Genomic DNA, 17,310 nt, shown 5'->3' with positions numbered 1-17,310 from the left:
AAGAAAATGGCGCCTGACTCTGCCAATGATTTTGATAGAACTAGATGAAAACGTGATAAATTAATGTCTGATATTTTCAGGCTCTCGTTAGAGGGCGTACTTGAGCGTTGCGATCGCGAATTGACAACAATGCGAGTTTCAAACCTTTCAAAAACAATCGGAATTATCTCAAAGTTGCCGATCAAAATTTCGTTTACTCTCCGAAAAACTGGAGTGTTTAAACCTTATCTAAGAGTGTTTAAACCCTAGCGCCATCTGCGCTTAGCTTTAAACGGTCAACCATCCGTTTAAAAACCTTTTTAGTCAAAGCAATTAGAAAGCTAAAAGCAAACCTGAGATTCAAAGATCGTAAACCCTGTTTAATCAATCTATCAATTTATATAAACATCGTAGATTGTTGGTCGTTGTTGCATTACGAAACTGAATGAGTAATTTGTCATGTGAAAATTGATGAATGATTTAAATTACAAATTTAAATAGATTAAATTTTAAAGTTGTGATTTTTTTTTTTAAATATTAAAATAAATCATGAGTATATTTTCGAAAAAACCCACAGTGGAAGGTGAGTAACAATTTTAAAAGCTCACTTGATTCTTAAGTTTAGTAATTCATTCACCTTAAGAAATTCGTTATTAATGTTTATAGTTTTCGAATTCTTTTTTATAAACAGATACATAATTAGTAATTCATCATAATTTCTATTTCTTTTTGGTTTTTATAATTGTAAAATAAATATCTTTAACTAAAAATATTTGTACTTACTCAAATATAATTCCATTTTTTTTTATGTATATATATATACTTATTTGATAACTAAGTACTGAAGATCTTTCTTTTGAATGTTTTACAATGATATTTAATATTCAATTAGGTCATCAGATCCAAAATTTTTCCAGGACAGAAAAATTAAGGCATTAACTTTTTTCCCCCCTTTTATTTTGAAATTCGTGAATAGGTATTATTACCTTAAAAAACCTTTTTTTATTCGTCATTATTTTTTTTAATTTAAAGAATTCATACTTTTTTTTATATTTTAAATGAATATTTTATAGACTACTTATTTTTTTAAAATATATCCTTCAGTTATAAGCTGTTAAGGCAATGAATTGTCTTATCAGCATCACAATGGTCCTAATGGATGGTATTTTCAATAGAAATATAAACAATTACACTCTCGAGCTTGGCACCTACTCTAGTCCTGTTAAAAAGTTTGCAGCTGCTTACTACATGTTATTCTGATAGGCGATGTTTTCAAACGGATAATTTTGTTTTCAATAAAAGAAATAAATTAGATGATTTCTGAGCTCAAATCTGCCATATTTCATAAGATATTAATGTTAATAAGTAATTCTGGTGAGTTTGAAGTGAAAATTTGTTTTAGTTTTTTAGAGATATACTGTTAAAAAAGGTGACATGGTTGCTAGATTTTGAATAACTCGCTTTTTTGGCAGTTTTGATATGGCCTCTTTCTATAAGTTTATTACTGTTTGTTCTTGTTGCAAGCTGCGCACCATCTTACGTTAGTGTTAACACTTTTAGCTTTGTAAACACAAGTAATAAGTAATCAAATACATTGTTTGCAAGAATCTCAAAACACAATGATGCCAAATGGCTTTAAAATACAACGGAAACAGTAACCCGGAAAATTAGGTGGTACCGAACTTGCAGCGTTCCCTAGTGTAGAAAACACCATCCATAGTTGTGGCTGAAAAATTTTGAAAAGTCTTTTATAAATCTTCAATGTTAGAGAAATATCTTTTAATCTAGTTTTTGATCAAATTATATCAATATTGTTTTTAATCCAATGCTTTAATTGAGGCTTACTTTTTTTTTAATACAAACGTATATTTTGAGCAATTAAGTAATTAAATTCTTGAATTTCAGGAGTTTATTTGGATTTATCTACATCCTATTTTTAGTGGTACTTACTTCAACAATATCATGCCTCAGTAATATCTAACAAAGTTAAAGTATTTATGCAAACATTTAAGAAAAAACTATAGGTAATTATTTAAGTGAACATGAACAAGATTCTTAAACCAGATTACAAAATTCCTTGAAATTGGAGTAAAACTCATAACTTTTCTCGACACTTTGGAAAACTACTGAAACTTTAAAAATTAGACTTCTTGTTTTAAAATAACCTTTTTATTTGTTTTCATATTTAGTCTGAATATAATCTTTAAAAATCCTCTCAATTTCCTCAAAGATTACAATACTTCTAGCTAAAAATTTATTTTGTCTTCTGTTCAATTATTATTTTAAATATTCTTTATTTAACTATTATTTTAAAATGAGTTCAAGGAAGATTTTTCTTGTCAAAATAGTTTATGTTCTGCTTCATAATTTATTTAGAGCAAATGCGCCAACAAAATAGAATTTTGAGAAAGGCTCAAAGAGATGTTGAAAAAGATCGAAGGGATTTAGAAAGACAAGAAAAACAACTGGTTTGTTAAATTTTTATTTATAACTTATTTTTATTGCTATATTTTAATTACTATGCACAAAATATAGTTATTTATAATTTTGGGCAAATTTTTACATAATATATTCAAGAATGATTGCATTTTGAAATTTTAACTAAACTTTGGTATTTTTACAGTGAAATATTGTAAAAGTTACTAAAGATAAGTAATTTATTGGTAAATATTGTGTTATTTTTACTAGTTATATATACTGATGATAGCCTAAGATATTTTCTTGTTTATTGAAGATCATGGCATTTTATTATTTTTTTTAAGTAAGAATAAAAAATTAAATAAAAATTGCAACAATTTTTAAGTATGACAAACATATCAAATTTTATATTATAGTTGTATGTATTACTTTGGCTGTTCACGCCTGTGTGCACATAGCTCAACCAGCCTACTTTCTCAAGCCTCACAGTTTCTAGTTTCTTCTAATATCTTAAAAGGATCTTTCTTAAAGTCTGCTTGCATTTCTGTTTGCTTATGTTTTTCTAGGTCTTCCTTTTTACTTTTATCAGAGCCCAGTTATGCGAAATGTGTTTTAATTTGACATTTTGCAAACAATGTTAAAGTGAAAGCTCTTAATTATGTATTACTATTATTTAATCTACTTATAAAAAGGTATTTCCTTTAACTTTTCTGACATTAATATTTTTATATTTATTATAGGAAATGGAAATCAGGAAAGCTGCTAAACAAGGAAACAAACAGGTTTTCATTTTTTAGATTTTGACTTTGTAGAAATATTTTTGTTGTATATTGTTGCATAAAATTAATATTATCATTCAGATTTTTTGTTTATTTAATATTTTAGTTGTTGTTTATAAAGAATAATTATGTAAAATTATGCTAATTACGCTTTATAAATAAAGTGTAATTAGCCTAACTTTATTGATTTTTTTATAACTTCTTAAGTTTGTTTCTTTTTCTGTTAAAAAAAATCCCGATATTCATTGAAATAAAATCAACAATCACATTATTGCCATTCCATTTATTAATATACAAATTGAAATTCCTATAATTCTATCTAAATCCAACTTACCACATCTTACTACATTTTTTTCATGGAAGACCACGAGAAACTCCCACTGTTAGCCTGACGGCAAGGGGACTCTAACCCATGATCGTCTGCCACTGAGGATATTTCATGTCAGTACAGTGGCCGGTCGATGCAAGCCGGATGCGGAATTCGAACCCGGTTCAACTCATCGGAAGGCAAACGCTCTATCCCCTGAGCCATCACAGCTTAAAAGATTTATTTACAGAATTATGTAAATTTATAAACCTGATTCTGCCAAGAATCAAACTGGGGACCTTTCACGCATAAAGCGAATGTGATAACCCGTACACCATGGAATCAGTATTGGACTTTTTAGCATTCTTCTCATGAAAAATTTTTCGTTACAACACTGGTATTAAAGATTGTTATCTCGGAGAAATAGATGGATAACCAAATAAAGATTGTTATCTGGGAGTTAGTTACTTGTGCTCTATAGATGGATAACCAAATAAAGCTTGTTATCTGGGAGTTAAAATTACTTGTGCTCTATAGATAGATAACCAAATAAAGATTGTTATCTGGGAGTTAAAGTTACTTGTGCTCTATAGATGGATAACCAAATAAAGATTGTTATCTGGGAGTTAGTTACTTGTGCTCTATAGATGGATAACCAAATAAAGCTTGTTATCTGGGAGTTAAAATTACTTGTGCTCTATAGATGGATAACCAAATAAAGATTGTTATCTGGGAGTTAAAGTTACTTGTGCTCTATAGATGGATAACCAAATAAAGATTGTTATCTGGGAGTTAGTTACTTGTGCTCTATAGATGGATAACCAAATAAAGCTTGTTATCTGGGAGTTAAAATTACTTGTGCTCTATAGATGGATAACCAAATAAAGCTTGTTATCTGGGAGTTAAAATTACTTGTGCTCTATAGATGGATAACCAAATAAAGATTGTTATCTGGGAGTTAAAGTTACTTGTGCTCTATAGATGGATAACCAAATAAAGATTGTTATCTGGGAGTTAAAGTTACTTGTGCTCTATAGATGGATAACCAAATAAAGATTGTTATCTGGGAGTTAGTTACTTGTGCTCTATAGATGGATAACCAAATAAAGCTTGTTATCTGGGAGTTAAAATTACTTGTGCTCTATAGATGGATAACCAAATAAAGATTGTTATCTGGGAGTTAAAATTACTTGTGCTCTATAGATGGATAACCAAATAAAGCTATAATCACAGGTACCGCTAGCTGTTAAGATTCCTAATAAGACTTCTGGGTTACATCTTCCAATTAATTTTTACGTCTAAGCTTAAGAAACTAGCCTTTCTATATTGTCACTATACTTGTATTGTTTGTAGTATGACTTGTGTTATTTTTCATTCAGTTTGTGAATCCATTTAACTTTAGCTAAAAATATGAAAAATTGGAGGTAACCTTACACTTTGTTTATGATGTGATATTAATTTCCTTATATTGATTAATGGCTCACAATCTCTTAAAATTTATAAGATATAGTAAGGCCTTATGAATGATAAAATTACACGAAAATTTAAACACAATCTCAACAACGAAATTTCCAAGAGTACCAATCTTGTTCGCACTGTCTTGTAGACATAGGAATTTAAATTTTAGTACTAAATAAATGTCCAAAAACTAGAAAAATTATTAATTATGTAAGTTTTTAGATATATCTTATTAAAATATTCTAGTTAAATTTTTTTTTTATTTTAACTAACTACTACTATAAAACAGATATCATACCCTATGAATGAGAAGTTAATTTCTTGATTTTAGTCACTTTATTAAAAAAACTGCATTGAAAACCTATTCTGTTCATTAAATGATTTCAATATGTGTTCCTTTAAAAACCAGTTATTATATTTTAATTTAAATTCTAATTACATTTCATCCTTCTGTATTTTAATCCTTTTTTTTTTTCTTTTTCAGGTCGCCACTGTGTTAGCTAAAAATTTAGTTCGTGTTAGACAACAAAAGGCTCGAACTTATACTGCTCAGTCAAAAATTCAGTCTGTTGGTTCTACAACAAAGGTGATTTTTTTTAAAAATTAAGCTTTCTATGTTAAAATCTTTGAAATGTTTTATTTTCTGTATGAAAATAATAACAAGAGTGAAAGTGCTTGTGGATGTTTCATTTTACCCATATTGTTTAAATATGTAACATCTCTGCATTAATTTAACAGGGTGCGTAGCATTTTAAAAAATGCTTAAAGGTGCTTATTTTCGTTTTTTAAAAGCCCTTAAAGGTGCTTTTTTTCACTGGGTGTTTTTGAAAAGTGCTTAATTTTCCCCCTTTCAAAATGAGATTTTTCCTTTACCATATTGATTTTAGCTGCGAATTATGCAAAAAGAAGCAGTTCGCATTTTTCTATTCAACGTTTTCACAATTCATTTAACCCCAATCTCTTTTGGCGTATTTATTCAAAATCTTAGCAATTTGGGAACTTTATTTTTGGATAGTGAGGTAAAACAATCTTATTGTCGAAGTTCGATTTGGAGAGTTTGGGGGATTGTGAGATTAATTTTCTATTAATGAAATCTATAATATAAGGAGGCAGTTTCCAGAAAAGAAATATTTTATTTATTTTGATAATATTTACTTGTAATATTTGATGACACCATACGTTTTTGCATGAGAGATGCATGTTAATACTTTAATTCTTTTTGGATTTAAACCGAAAAATAAAAAAAAAATTAGGTGGCATCATTCTGTTTTGTTTTAGTGTTTAGTATATAAACAAAGCTTTATGCTTGCAAGAATGTAAAATGTATATGTATAACAGAAATATCAATGTTCCATCTGGGTATTAAAATTGAGTAAATTTAAAGAATTAATACTAAGCTTTTAACTCGAAACTAATAATTCTCAATTACAAATATTTTGTCACTTCTTTCATAATTAAGGTAAAGGAAAGTAGTAGTAGTATTATATTTAGATTTTTTTTATATAAATTAGGGCCTTTCAGGCAATGTTTGTAATAAATTTACCACAAATTGTGATAGTTTACTTTATTGTTAAGCTCCAAGTATATAACAATTAGCTTCAAAGTATAAAACTTAAACCTTTATTTAAAAAATTCTGATGAAATCATTTTTATTTTTTCAAAAAAGTTCAATTTGTTTCATCATGTTTAAATAAATATTAACGAGACATTTAAATATATCATAATGTAACAAATTTAATGTATTATTTTTATTGTTTCTTTACTTCAGGCGATGGCATCGAGTGCTAAGCTGGCAGATACAATGGCAACAACAGCAAAGGTAATACCTTTCTTTCCATTATTTATAATTATATAAATAAATTATAATTATAAAAATAAATTATAATTATAAAATTTTAAAAAAACCTGCCCATTTTATTTTATTTATTTATTTATTTTTTAAATTTGCATTAATGTTAAGTGTGTAAGATGTAACTGAATTTATTTTAAAATGTGTTGCACATGTTTTTCACTCTATGGAAGAGATGGTAAAGTTGGGAACTTTCTCCTATCTGGTTATTTTATTATCCCTGCTGAATAGTGTACTTTGCTTATTTGATTATTGTTTTCATTTTTTTCTGTTTGTCTAAAAATATATTCATTCCATAATGTTGAAATTTAAACATTTTATTCAAGTGGATATATGTGTGTTTAGTCATTATCTAAATTGAAATTATTTTAGCAAAATAAGTTGGAGAGCAAGAATTTATATTATTTTCCATTTAATGTTATTTTGCAATTGTTTGCCGGTTGTATCTATTTAAAAAAAGAACTAATTTTATCTTTTATTTTCACTTTATTATTTTGTATATTAAACTTCTCTGTTTTTGGTTTTGCATAGTTCTTTTACAGTGTTACATAATATATATTTTTTAAAAACAATTAATATAAAATATGTAAGATAGTGATATATGCTTTAAATAGAAATATTTCTTGTTATGTAAAAGGACACATCACGTAACTCTTAGAAAAATTTGTGATTTCTTCTTTCACTTCTCTATCTTATATTATTAAGATTATTTTAAATGCTTTTTTTTTCTTTTCAATTTGATAATAATTATATGGATAACTATCCCTCAATTCAAAACCTTTTTCCTAGTGCAATCTATATTAAGAAACAGTTCTTTGTTTTTTTAAAAGAACGTTTATTTCACATGACATTGAATACAATAATGACATTAAATTACCCGTTAACGGGTTACTAATAATATTTCAATAAAGTACAGAAAATCCTGTAACGGGTTAGAATAAACTTACAAAATCCAAAAAACCAAAAACTATTCCAAAATATCAACAACTCTCTGCTTTTATTGAGTATAGTAAAGGACGGTGTGCTCTCTGCTTTCGCTTATAGCACTGCGTTTCAATAGGTAAGGCTTAATTTAGCCTATCAAGATTTATATGAGCTCTGAGGCTCTTCTTCAAATTCAACATCCACGAATATGTTTATTTTATTTTATTGTTTTTAAAATTATCTCTTTGTGTGTTTATTTTATTTGTGCTTTTGTGTGCCCGTTATTTTTAAATATTTTTACGTTTATTCATGCTTTTGATAGCCAATTGTTTTTTTAATATTTTTAGACTTTATACTAGTATGAAAAATAATACTTTTTGATGCTATTTCTTTTTAGACTATGGGAGCTGTTAACAGAGAAATGAATCCTATGGGAATAGCCAAAACAATGCAAGATTTTGAAAAAGAAACAACTAAAATGGGAATGACTGAAGAAATAAGTATATATCATTGTTTTACATGCAATTTTATTTAATAATGTTTCCTTTATTTCAACTATGTAAAAAACAATTTTCGTGCTATCATATTCCTCCTTTTCAAATATCAATGTTTTGTTTTAATATTTTTGAATTTACATTTTGAAGCATTTTCAATTTTACTAATTACTGCTGAAGCTAACAGGGATGATTGTGCTCTAGAAAAAATCCGGATTTTTCGCTAACCGCAATCCTAAAGTTTCCGGAAATACAAAGACCAGAAGTTTCAAGAAATCATCGATCATATTTATATATAAAAATTCTTGTATATTTTATTTAAAAATATTAGTACTAGAATTTATACGTAAATATTCGTAAATATTTTTTCTTACTTTCATTCGTAAATATTTTTTCTGGTAGAATAATAAATGTGATTAGAGATAAAAGCAAACTTACACATAATTATTCATTTAAATTATGCTGCATATAATTCATTTAGAATATCATCTTTTGAAAATTTCAATGATTTAAATTTATAAAGATATTAAATGATTTTACTCAAGAAATTTTCAGGATTTTTGAGTTGGACCCACAATCACCCCTGAACTAAACAATGTGTGTCAGAACTTTATAATGTGTTGATTTTCGTAATTATATTGTGTAAAAAGTAACTGTTTAAAATGAAAATTCATACTTTAAAATTTACTTTATAAAAAAAAAGTTCTGATTATTGGGGTTGATGCAATAATACAAATGTCCTTTAAAAGGTTTTTAGAAGAATGATTTTGGGTAGATTCTTTTTTATTTTTTAACACAATCTTCTTTTAGATCAACATACATGTCCCAATATTTTTTCAACTTTTAAACCTTCTATAAGGTAGGATTTTTGGAGGTTCACAAAATAGGCATCAGTTTGAAAGATAACCTCTAATTCTACAGGAATAATTTTCTTCTAAGATTTTTTTCAAGTTAGAGGTCACAGAAAAAAATGTCACAAGTGACGAATCTTGTGAATAGGGTGGTAATTCTGTAATTTTCATGATTAAAACTGAGCTTCTGAGGGCAGCACCAAGCATCTTGAGAATTTTTTTTAAAACAATTTTTCGTGTAATATTTCACTTGCTATGCTTTGAAGTATGCGCTTCCTCATCTATTTTGTACACGTTGATTCACTGATCAATCAAAATCCTATCTTGAAATTAGTCCATCATTTAGAAAGATGTTCATCATTTGTTGATACATGACCAAAATTTAACTCATTTACCCACTTGTGAATAAATGCAAACACAGAAGTAGATTTGCCATGAACTTCAACTGATGTTGTTTTGGTCTCTTGCAGTGTTTAAGCTTTTATTATCGAAATGCCTACTTTGAAGTATGCCTTCACCTATTTTGTGCACTTTAATTCACTAATCAATCAAAATTCTTTCTTGAATTTTGGCCATCATTTTAAAAGATATTCATCATTTGTTGATATATGACCACATTCTAACTCATTTACCCACTTGTGAACAGTTGCAAACATAGGAACAAATGTGACATAAACTTCAACCACTGGTTTTGGTTGTTACATTCACATATTTCACATTTAAATAAAAAGATGTATATTAACTACAAAATCTTTGTAATTTTTTATTTTATGTTTTTTTAATTAAAAAGCTATCTATTTACTTTTTTAGAACCTTTTGTAACTTTGATATTTTTAATTTTGGATTAAAATATAATTGAATTTGTTTATTAGAAACTCTTGTTTTTAAATTTATAATTTTTAAAAAATTAGATAAAGTTAATTAGTAGCTTTTACTTTTTGACTTTATTGTTTCAAATAGAAAACTGTTATTCACTTCGTTTATTCTAGGTGTTTTGCACAATTTGTTTGTAATGGTTAATTTTTTTTTCTAGTTGAAGATAGTTTAAGTGCAGTATTAGATGAATCTGGTGATGAAGACGAAGAAGATGCTGTGATTAATCAAGTTTTAGATGAAATTGGCATTGAAATATCTGGAAAGGTTTGTATATTTCTATTTTTTTAGAAAGAATTAGGACTTTACTTTTTAATGTAAATAAATAGTTCCCAAACTGCTACATAATTTTTATTTATTAATTATTTTGTTGAATTTCCATGCAGGGTATCCGCGCGCCTGAAAAGTCATGGAAAATCATGAATTTCGATATTGAACAAAATTTGTCCTGAAATGTCTTGATTTTAACTGTTTTTTAAAAAAAAATCACGGAAAGTCATGGATTTAGGTCGCCGAAAACGTTTTTTTTTTTTAATGGAATTCCCCCCTCCCTCAATTCAAACAATTCATGGTGTTCCGCATATTTGAATTTGTAACAAAATCCACACTCAGAGTTATATTTCATTAAAATATAAAAAGTTTTTATCGTGTTCTTTAAAAATTATGGTGTTCTTTCAAAAAATGAAAGAAAAAACTTCATTTCTTGAGCGAAGTATCTTTTAAACTTCTGTGATTTCAGAGTTATTATTTATTATTTTTATTTTATCGATTTAAAATTCTAGCTGAAGCAAGCCAGTCATAGGCAAATTTTTTTTTAATTCCGAAATGGGAACAGAAAAATCAGGGGTATTTCTTTCCTTTCTGATGAACACGAAAAGTATCTTTAGAATATAATTCTGCAGAAAAAAAGAAAGAAAAAAAAATTATTTGCTCAGCTATTTTATTGCTTCAACTCTTTCTTTACTCTGTTTTTTAAATTTAAAATCAATAAATATGAAGATGCAAAGTATAGCAGTTTTGTTTATACCTATCATTTTAATTAATATTATTATAATGCTTTTTAAATTTATTATTCTGTTTTTGTCGAAAAAAATAGTAACTTTGTTAAGTCATGAAAAGTTCTTGGAATTAGTCATGAATTTGAAAATCTAAAATGTAGCAGATACCCTGTCCATGTTTATTTTCATGCATTTTTCTTGCATACATCTTGAATTTCTTTCAGTTTTCTGAAAATTAGTGTGTCCGCTTGTGTTCTATTTTACTCCACCCTTACCTCAATTAAGTGGTTTCTTTAACTTATTCGGAAAGATTTTTAAACCTTCAAAATTTTGGTTATAGATATACATTATTATTCAGGTGTATGTACTTGTGCAAAAGTGTGTTTATTCTCTTCATTTCTTGAGAGGACAAACATCAGGTGCACATTTGTTTTTTGGCAGACACTTCCATTTTTTTACTGAGCATTTTGTAAGCTTTTATTTATGTTCTCACTATACTTAACCATGTAAGCGTTGAACCCCTGCACGGGAATTTTCCTGCTATTCACTGCTTTCCCATTAAGTACCATGAAGAAACTGGTTTTTTGTTGCAGGAAAGCCTGCAATTAAAAGTTTAAAGTTTGAAAAGGCTGCAACTAATGCTCAGGAGGTTGAGTTTCCTCAATATTTAAACACAGTAACTCACCAAATATACTTAATGCATGTTGTTATAGTAATTTCATAGACATGAAGAAAAAAATTAAACTTTTAGTTGCAGTATTGAAATTAGTGGTATGGATTAGGTGTTCTTATAATCATTATGGTTATTCTTTAAGATGGATCAGATTTAATTATTTTTTATATTGAAAAATATAAATTTGATTGAAACAATTTCTGGCCCAATGAATGGGGAAGTTTCAAAGTTTTGTTTACTGAAAGTCATAGTTGCATTTATAATTATAGTTCCATTAACACCCACTTAGGCGGTCATTATCTTAGCAGTTGCCTAAATTCCCCTAATTCTTTTTTTAGCACTATTTATTAGTTTCTAGACCACTGTTAAGTCCTATAAATCTATGCAAAATTCCTTTTTTTTTTAAAAGAAAGTTCTTTGGGAATTGTCTCAGCATAACTCACTTATTTAATGTACATGATGGTTAGAACTTAAATGTTTGTCCTGCAGACAAAAGGAAGAAATTTCCAATGTTTATAGCATGTGTTAAACCTCATTAAAGTAATTAAATTGGTTCTATGGCTTAAAACAATGCCATATTATAATAATTCGGACATAGAATAATAATTCGGACTTTATGTATAATTCATTTTAGTTAATGAGTATTTGTATTAAAATAAAAGCTCTCTAACAACAGCTGTAGCATAGTGGTGTAAACAATGTTGTCAGCATTGCTACTTTAACTTTTCTGATAAATTGGTACCAATTGATCTGGAGCTCAAGGATGCGCATCAAACAATCTATGGAAATTGAACACAAGAACCCCTTCCCACAGAATAACGGCACTGTGCCATCCTGTTATGGAACTCTTTCCGATAAAATGACATCACTGTGTTACCCTCTCTTAAATTCCTGTGTTTAGAAATCATAATGAAAAAATAGATTGTTTTTTAAAATAGTTGTAGTTAATTCTGTGATATATCTATTTTGTAAGTATGCAAAAATAGGAATTTATGTAGAATAAACTTAGATTTTTGAATTATTTGTGAAAGTATTTATAAAAAATTAATATTGCAAATTGTTAAAACTTGTTCATTTTATTTCAGATGGCAACAGCTCCTTCAGCACATAAAGGAGCCTTAGGTGGAACTAGCAAAGCTACCCTTCCATCGGATGAAGAATTAGAGAGACAACTTGCACAGCTTAAATCATAAGTAAATCATGGAAAATTTTGACTAATTTTCAAATTTTTCAAGTAATATTTCAAGCAATAATGTAAATATCAGCTGACTTCTATTTTAGCACTACAAATACTTTTGATGTGTCATTGTAGTTACTTATACTTGCTGCAAATCTATCCTTTTAACATAACCAAGCCTACAACAGCTTATTTTTACTATTTTATAATGATTTTGCCAAATAGTACTTTTAATACACTATTTTTTTTGTACTTTTTGTCTCTAAACTTGAATACTTTTTCAAAGTTAAATATACTTAATTGGAATATAATACTTTTACTAAATAATAATGCACTTTTTATAGGTTTTCCAAAGGGATAAAGAGTAAAATCACGAATAGTTTGAGAACCTAAGCTACAATTTCTATTCATAGCATAACCAGTCATTATAAAAAGATAAAAATGCTACTATAGGATTCAATAGCTCTTAGTTCTAAAATATATTAAGCTGAAATAGGTGAAAAATTGCTGATCATAATGATAAAGTTTTTAACAGCAAGAAAGATCTATTTTCCCTCAAAAATGTGTACTCAATCATTCAAATAATAATTATTAAATATATAATAAATATTAAATATATAAAATAAAAATCATTATTCTTTTATCACTAGGTGGGTGAAATTTTAAAAAAAAATTTTTAAGTATTTAAATTAATAAAAATAATTATCAAGTGTTTAGGAATAAGGCAGTAAGCTGTATCTATTTTTCAAGCATACATTTTATTTTACTTTATAACCGTCGTTGAACAGCCAACCCAATTTTTGGGTTTACAACTACTAATATTCAACTCCTTAGCCTTATAATTTTGAACCCAATCCAGAAAACTCCTAGATCAAGTATTGGGAGAAATTTGCCTTCGTGGAAGACTTACTGATTAAACTAACCCGCATTTGCGTTACATAGTGAGGAAGACCAAAAGAATCTTCCCCGGTTAGCCTGACTGCAAAGGATCTTTAACCCATGGTCCGTCTACCACTAAGGATATTTCACGTCAGCACTTTGATCTGTGCAAGCCGGATGCAGTATTGACCTGGCATCGCTGGGATTCGAACTCGATTCAATAGAATGACAAGACAGGGCAAGCAAAGGATATGAAAAAAATTTTGCAAGCAAAGGAAAGGATTACAACAAAAGTATTCAGATGCTACAAACGAATAATAGATATAACATAGTATTAATAAGAAGGAATTCTTGATTTGACTAGTAATGGCTATTGATTATTATTATTATAAATCTCCTTTAATATATACTTTAAAAATTTTAAATGATAGAGAAATTAATAACGAATGGCTATCTTATGAAGTCAAAACATATCTTACAAACCTTTAATGTTTATTAAATATTTATGTAAATGAGTTGGAATAAAGGTTCTCTCTATAGAATTAAATGTCCATTCAGATGCAATATCACTGATAAAAAGATCTTTTATGAGTTTCTAAGTTCTTTTTCTGATAAAATGTTCTTTTCTTCTTTTTTTGATGGATTTGATGAAATTTAATTAATTAATTTAATTACTGATTAATTTTAATTATTTTTGTTATTGTGGCTTATTCCTCAAGTTCTAGCTGTAAGCTAGACTATGTTCAAGAGATCATGAATCCTCAAAAAGTCATACACAGTAACAGGGTACGTAGCTTTTTTAAAAAGTGCTTAAAGGTGCTTATTTTTGATTTACGTTTTTTAAAAGCCCTTAAAGGTGTTTTTTTTATTCGGGGTCTGTAAAAAGTGCTTAAATTTTCTATCTTTTAAAAAGTTTTTTTCTTTGCTGTACCGATTGTCGTTCCAAATTATTCTGATGATTTTCATAATTTTCTCCGCAATATTTAACAGAAACTAGTTGTTTTGTCATGATTATGTAAAGTTTTTGAACATGTTTTTGAATTTTATTGATTTTATGTTTATAAATTAAGAACTTTAAACAATAGAAAGAAAAAATTTTTATTGCTGTGCAGATCCTAATTATGATTTTTTTTTTTTTGGAAAGTGATTAAAAATATTTTTGTGTGCTTAAAAGGTGCTTATTTTTGGTTGAAAAGTCTAGCTACGCACCCTGAATAGGAGGTGTAGATATAAGATCCTCATGCAAAAGCTTTCACGCAGTGGAGGTGATGTTCTGGGGAGGCCTGTGTTGACATGCACTTAGTGCTCACACGATAAAATTTTTGTCCATCAATGTATGTAAGGCTCCCTATATGTTCACTCATGAGCCGCTGATGGCGTTCTGAACAGCTCTATCTCAACCAATCTTTTTTTTTAATTACGTCCATCATTTGCTCTCTCGAGCATAAGAAGTCTTGCAGTCCAATATAACAAAGAAATATCTCCAGGGACGGGGAGCGTCTTGAAACTAGAAGAATTACGAGCCTCCTAGAGGGCAGAGCAGTTCCATAGGTGCCGCCATTCATATGGGCCCTATTTGCACATAGAATACAGTTAGGAGAGTCAGAAAGACCAACACGGTGCAAGTCCGCTTGTAAGTAATCATGCCAACAATCGGAAAGATGAAACACCGATAGCTCTAGGGAGATTTTTCGGAAGACACGATGCCAGAAGGCTCTCCCAAGGTTTTCCAGAAACTTGCTCTCTGTTGGAAATAAAGATGATGGCTGTGACAGATTTAGTATTATCCAGGGTGCACCACGAGGAGATCACAATCCCAATCTTGAAGGCATTACCAGGAGTTTTCCCAGAATATCATAAGAGGGACAAAGGAGTCCTCCATATTTTCTGATTTACAATCTTAATTTTAGAGCTTATTCCATAAAGGTTAGCTCATAGAAAAAATAGGAATTATGTTATGCCTATCTTGGCATGACAACATTCAAGCAGGATTTACTGTTGCCTTCTTAAATCCATATTCAGCTCTATCATTACATGCAAAATATTTATAGAATGACCTTTTATTGTAAAATTGTCTTAATAAATGCTTGCTGAAATAGTTATATAAGTTTTTGTAATCAATTTTAATTTTATTTAACTGCTTGTTCTTTTTATTTATTTCAGATTGAACTTGAGAAATAGACATTTTTGTGATGCAGCTATTCCAGAATGCATTAAATACCAAGCATTCAAAGTTCAAAAAAATATATATATTGAGAACTTAAATTACTGCTCTTTAATTTCAATGCACTTCTTGTTTGTCCTTTTTTTTTCCAGATCCTCCAAAATATTGCAAATTATTAACTTCCCTCAAAAAACTGCCAAATGTGCTTTAAAAGATATTTTTACTGTTTTTATGACCAATAATATTTGATGCAAAAATGAATTACAACAGCTTTAGAATCAGCAGTTACTTATATCAACTTTTTTTTTGTCTGTGGGATACTAGATGATCAAGCTTCTTTTGAGAGACCCTCGACTTCATAGATAAAGTTCTTTAGCAGGTGTGAATATTTTTAACTTGAGAAAAACTAACTATTTATAACTGGGTTTGAAAATATTTAGGCATATGAATTTGTTCTAGGTGTGTGCATAAGCTAAATATGATTTTCCAAAAAGAACATATTGAAAATGATTATCAGAGAAACATGATTTTATGTTCCTGAATTCGGTTATTTAATTTTAAATTAAACATTTTGATGAGAAATAAGGATAGAATTTTTTATAAAAACCTATTCTTTTCACAATTTTTTGTTTTAGAAAAAAAAAATTAATTCTTCAGTTTGTTTTTTTCATTTGAAATCTACTTAAATAATTTCATAGAAATATCCAAAATATTAGATAAATTATGTACTATTGATTGGATATAAGTATTATTACAGGTTTTAAAAATCAATAAAAAGTCCTGACTCATGTAAGCCCTATAATCATGTCACGGAACATTTGAGATCCGCTGACTTAAATATAAGATTAATTCACCTCATTCTGATGGAAAAGAAAGAAATGCATTGAAATTAATAAGCCATGATGAATGTGTGATATAGCTTTTTTCTTCCCTTTTTTGTGTACTTATATTTGAACCAAATGTTTTGCATTATTTTTCAATTATGCTGGTATCTTTAGATATTTTTGTAGAAGCTTTTACTTGGATAAAATCTAATATATATTGTATATTTCATTCGAAAAAATAAAATAACAGTATTTATGTATATAAGCATTTAAGTTATTTCTTCTGCTGCTTTGTTCCTTCTTATTATTACTCGCATTTTTGTTAAGTCTTAGGAAATATGGTTAACTTTTGCCATTTAAAGTGATTCTGTTAATAGATTTAATAATTATTATCATTAACTCTTATCAACTATTTATTTTTTATTTCAAGTATTTATATTATTATCATTAATTTCAAAACTATCAAAAAGTGTTTGAATTTCCTTAAACTTGCAGCTTTCCCTTCATCCTAAGCTTTGACTATAGTAATCTAATTTTAGGAATTTTGCATTAAATTGAAATAAAATAAGTAACTTTACATGAAATAAAATTTTAATTTTAAATTCATTTATGTGAAATTTGAAACACCTTGAAGAAATTTTTTCCCACTTTTTTCTTTTCCAA

At 28.0% G+C, this 17,310-nt stretch overlaps 1 protein-coding gene across 1 annotated transcript; it reads left to right on the top strand.

Annotated features, from left to right (window-relative positions):
• Positions 1-323: 323 nt before the first annotated feature.
• Positions 324-16,907, top strand: CHMP2B (Charged multivesicular body protein 2b). The gene is made up of 9 exons (XM_043045859.3): positions 324-562; positions 2,356-2,447; positions 3,138-3,179; positions 5,426-5,527; positions 6,710-6,760; positions 8,112-8,214; positions 10,093-10,199; positions 12,689-12,796; positions 15,823-16,907. The coding sequence occupies exons 1-8, from the start codon at positions 529-531 to the stop codon at positions 12,794-12,796; spliced, it is 639 nt and encodes a 212-aa protein (XP_042901793.1). The 5' UTR covers positions 324-528; the 3' UTR covers positions 15,823-16,907.
• Positions 16,908-17,310: the final 403 nt, after the last annotated feature.

The sequence above is a fragment of the Parasteatoda tepidariorum genome, chromosome 9 (assembly GCF_982258835.1).
Source record: "Parasteatoda tepidariorum strain Cologne lab strain chromosome 9, Ptep-v5.0, whole genome shotgun sequence".
NCBI lineage: Eukaryota > Metazoa > Arthropoda > Arachnida > Araneae > Theridiidae > Parasteatoda > Parasteatoda tepidariorum.
The sequence above is the reverse complement of the archived record's forward strand: the minus strand, read 5'-3'. Positions and strand labels throughout refer to the sequence as shown.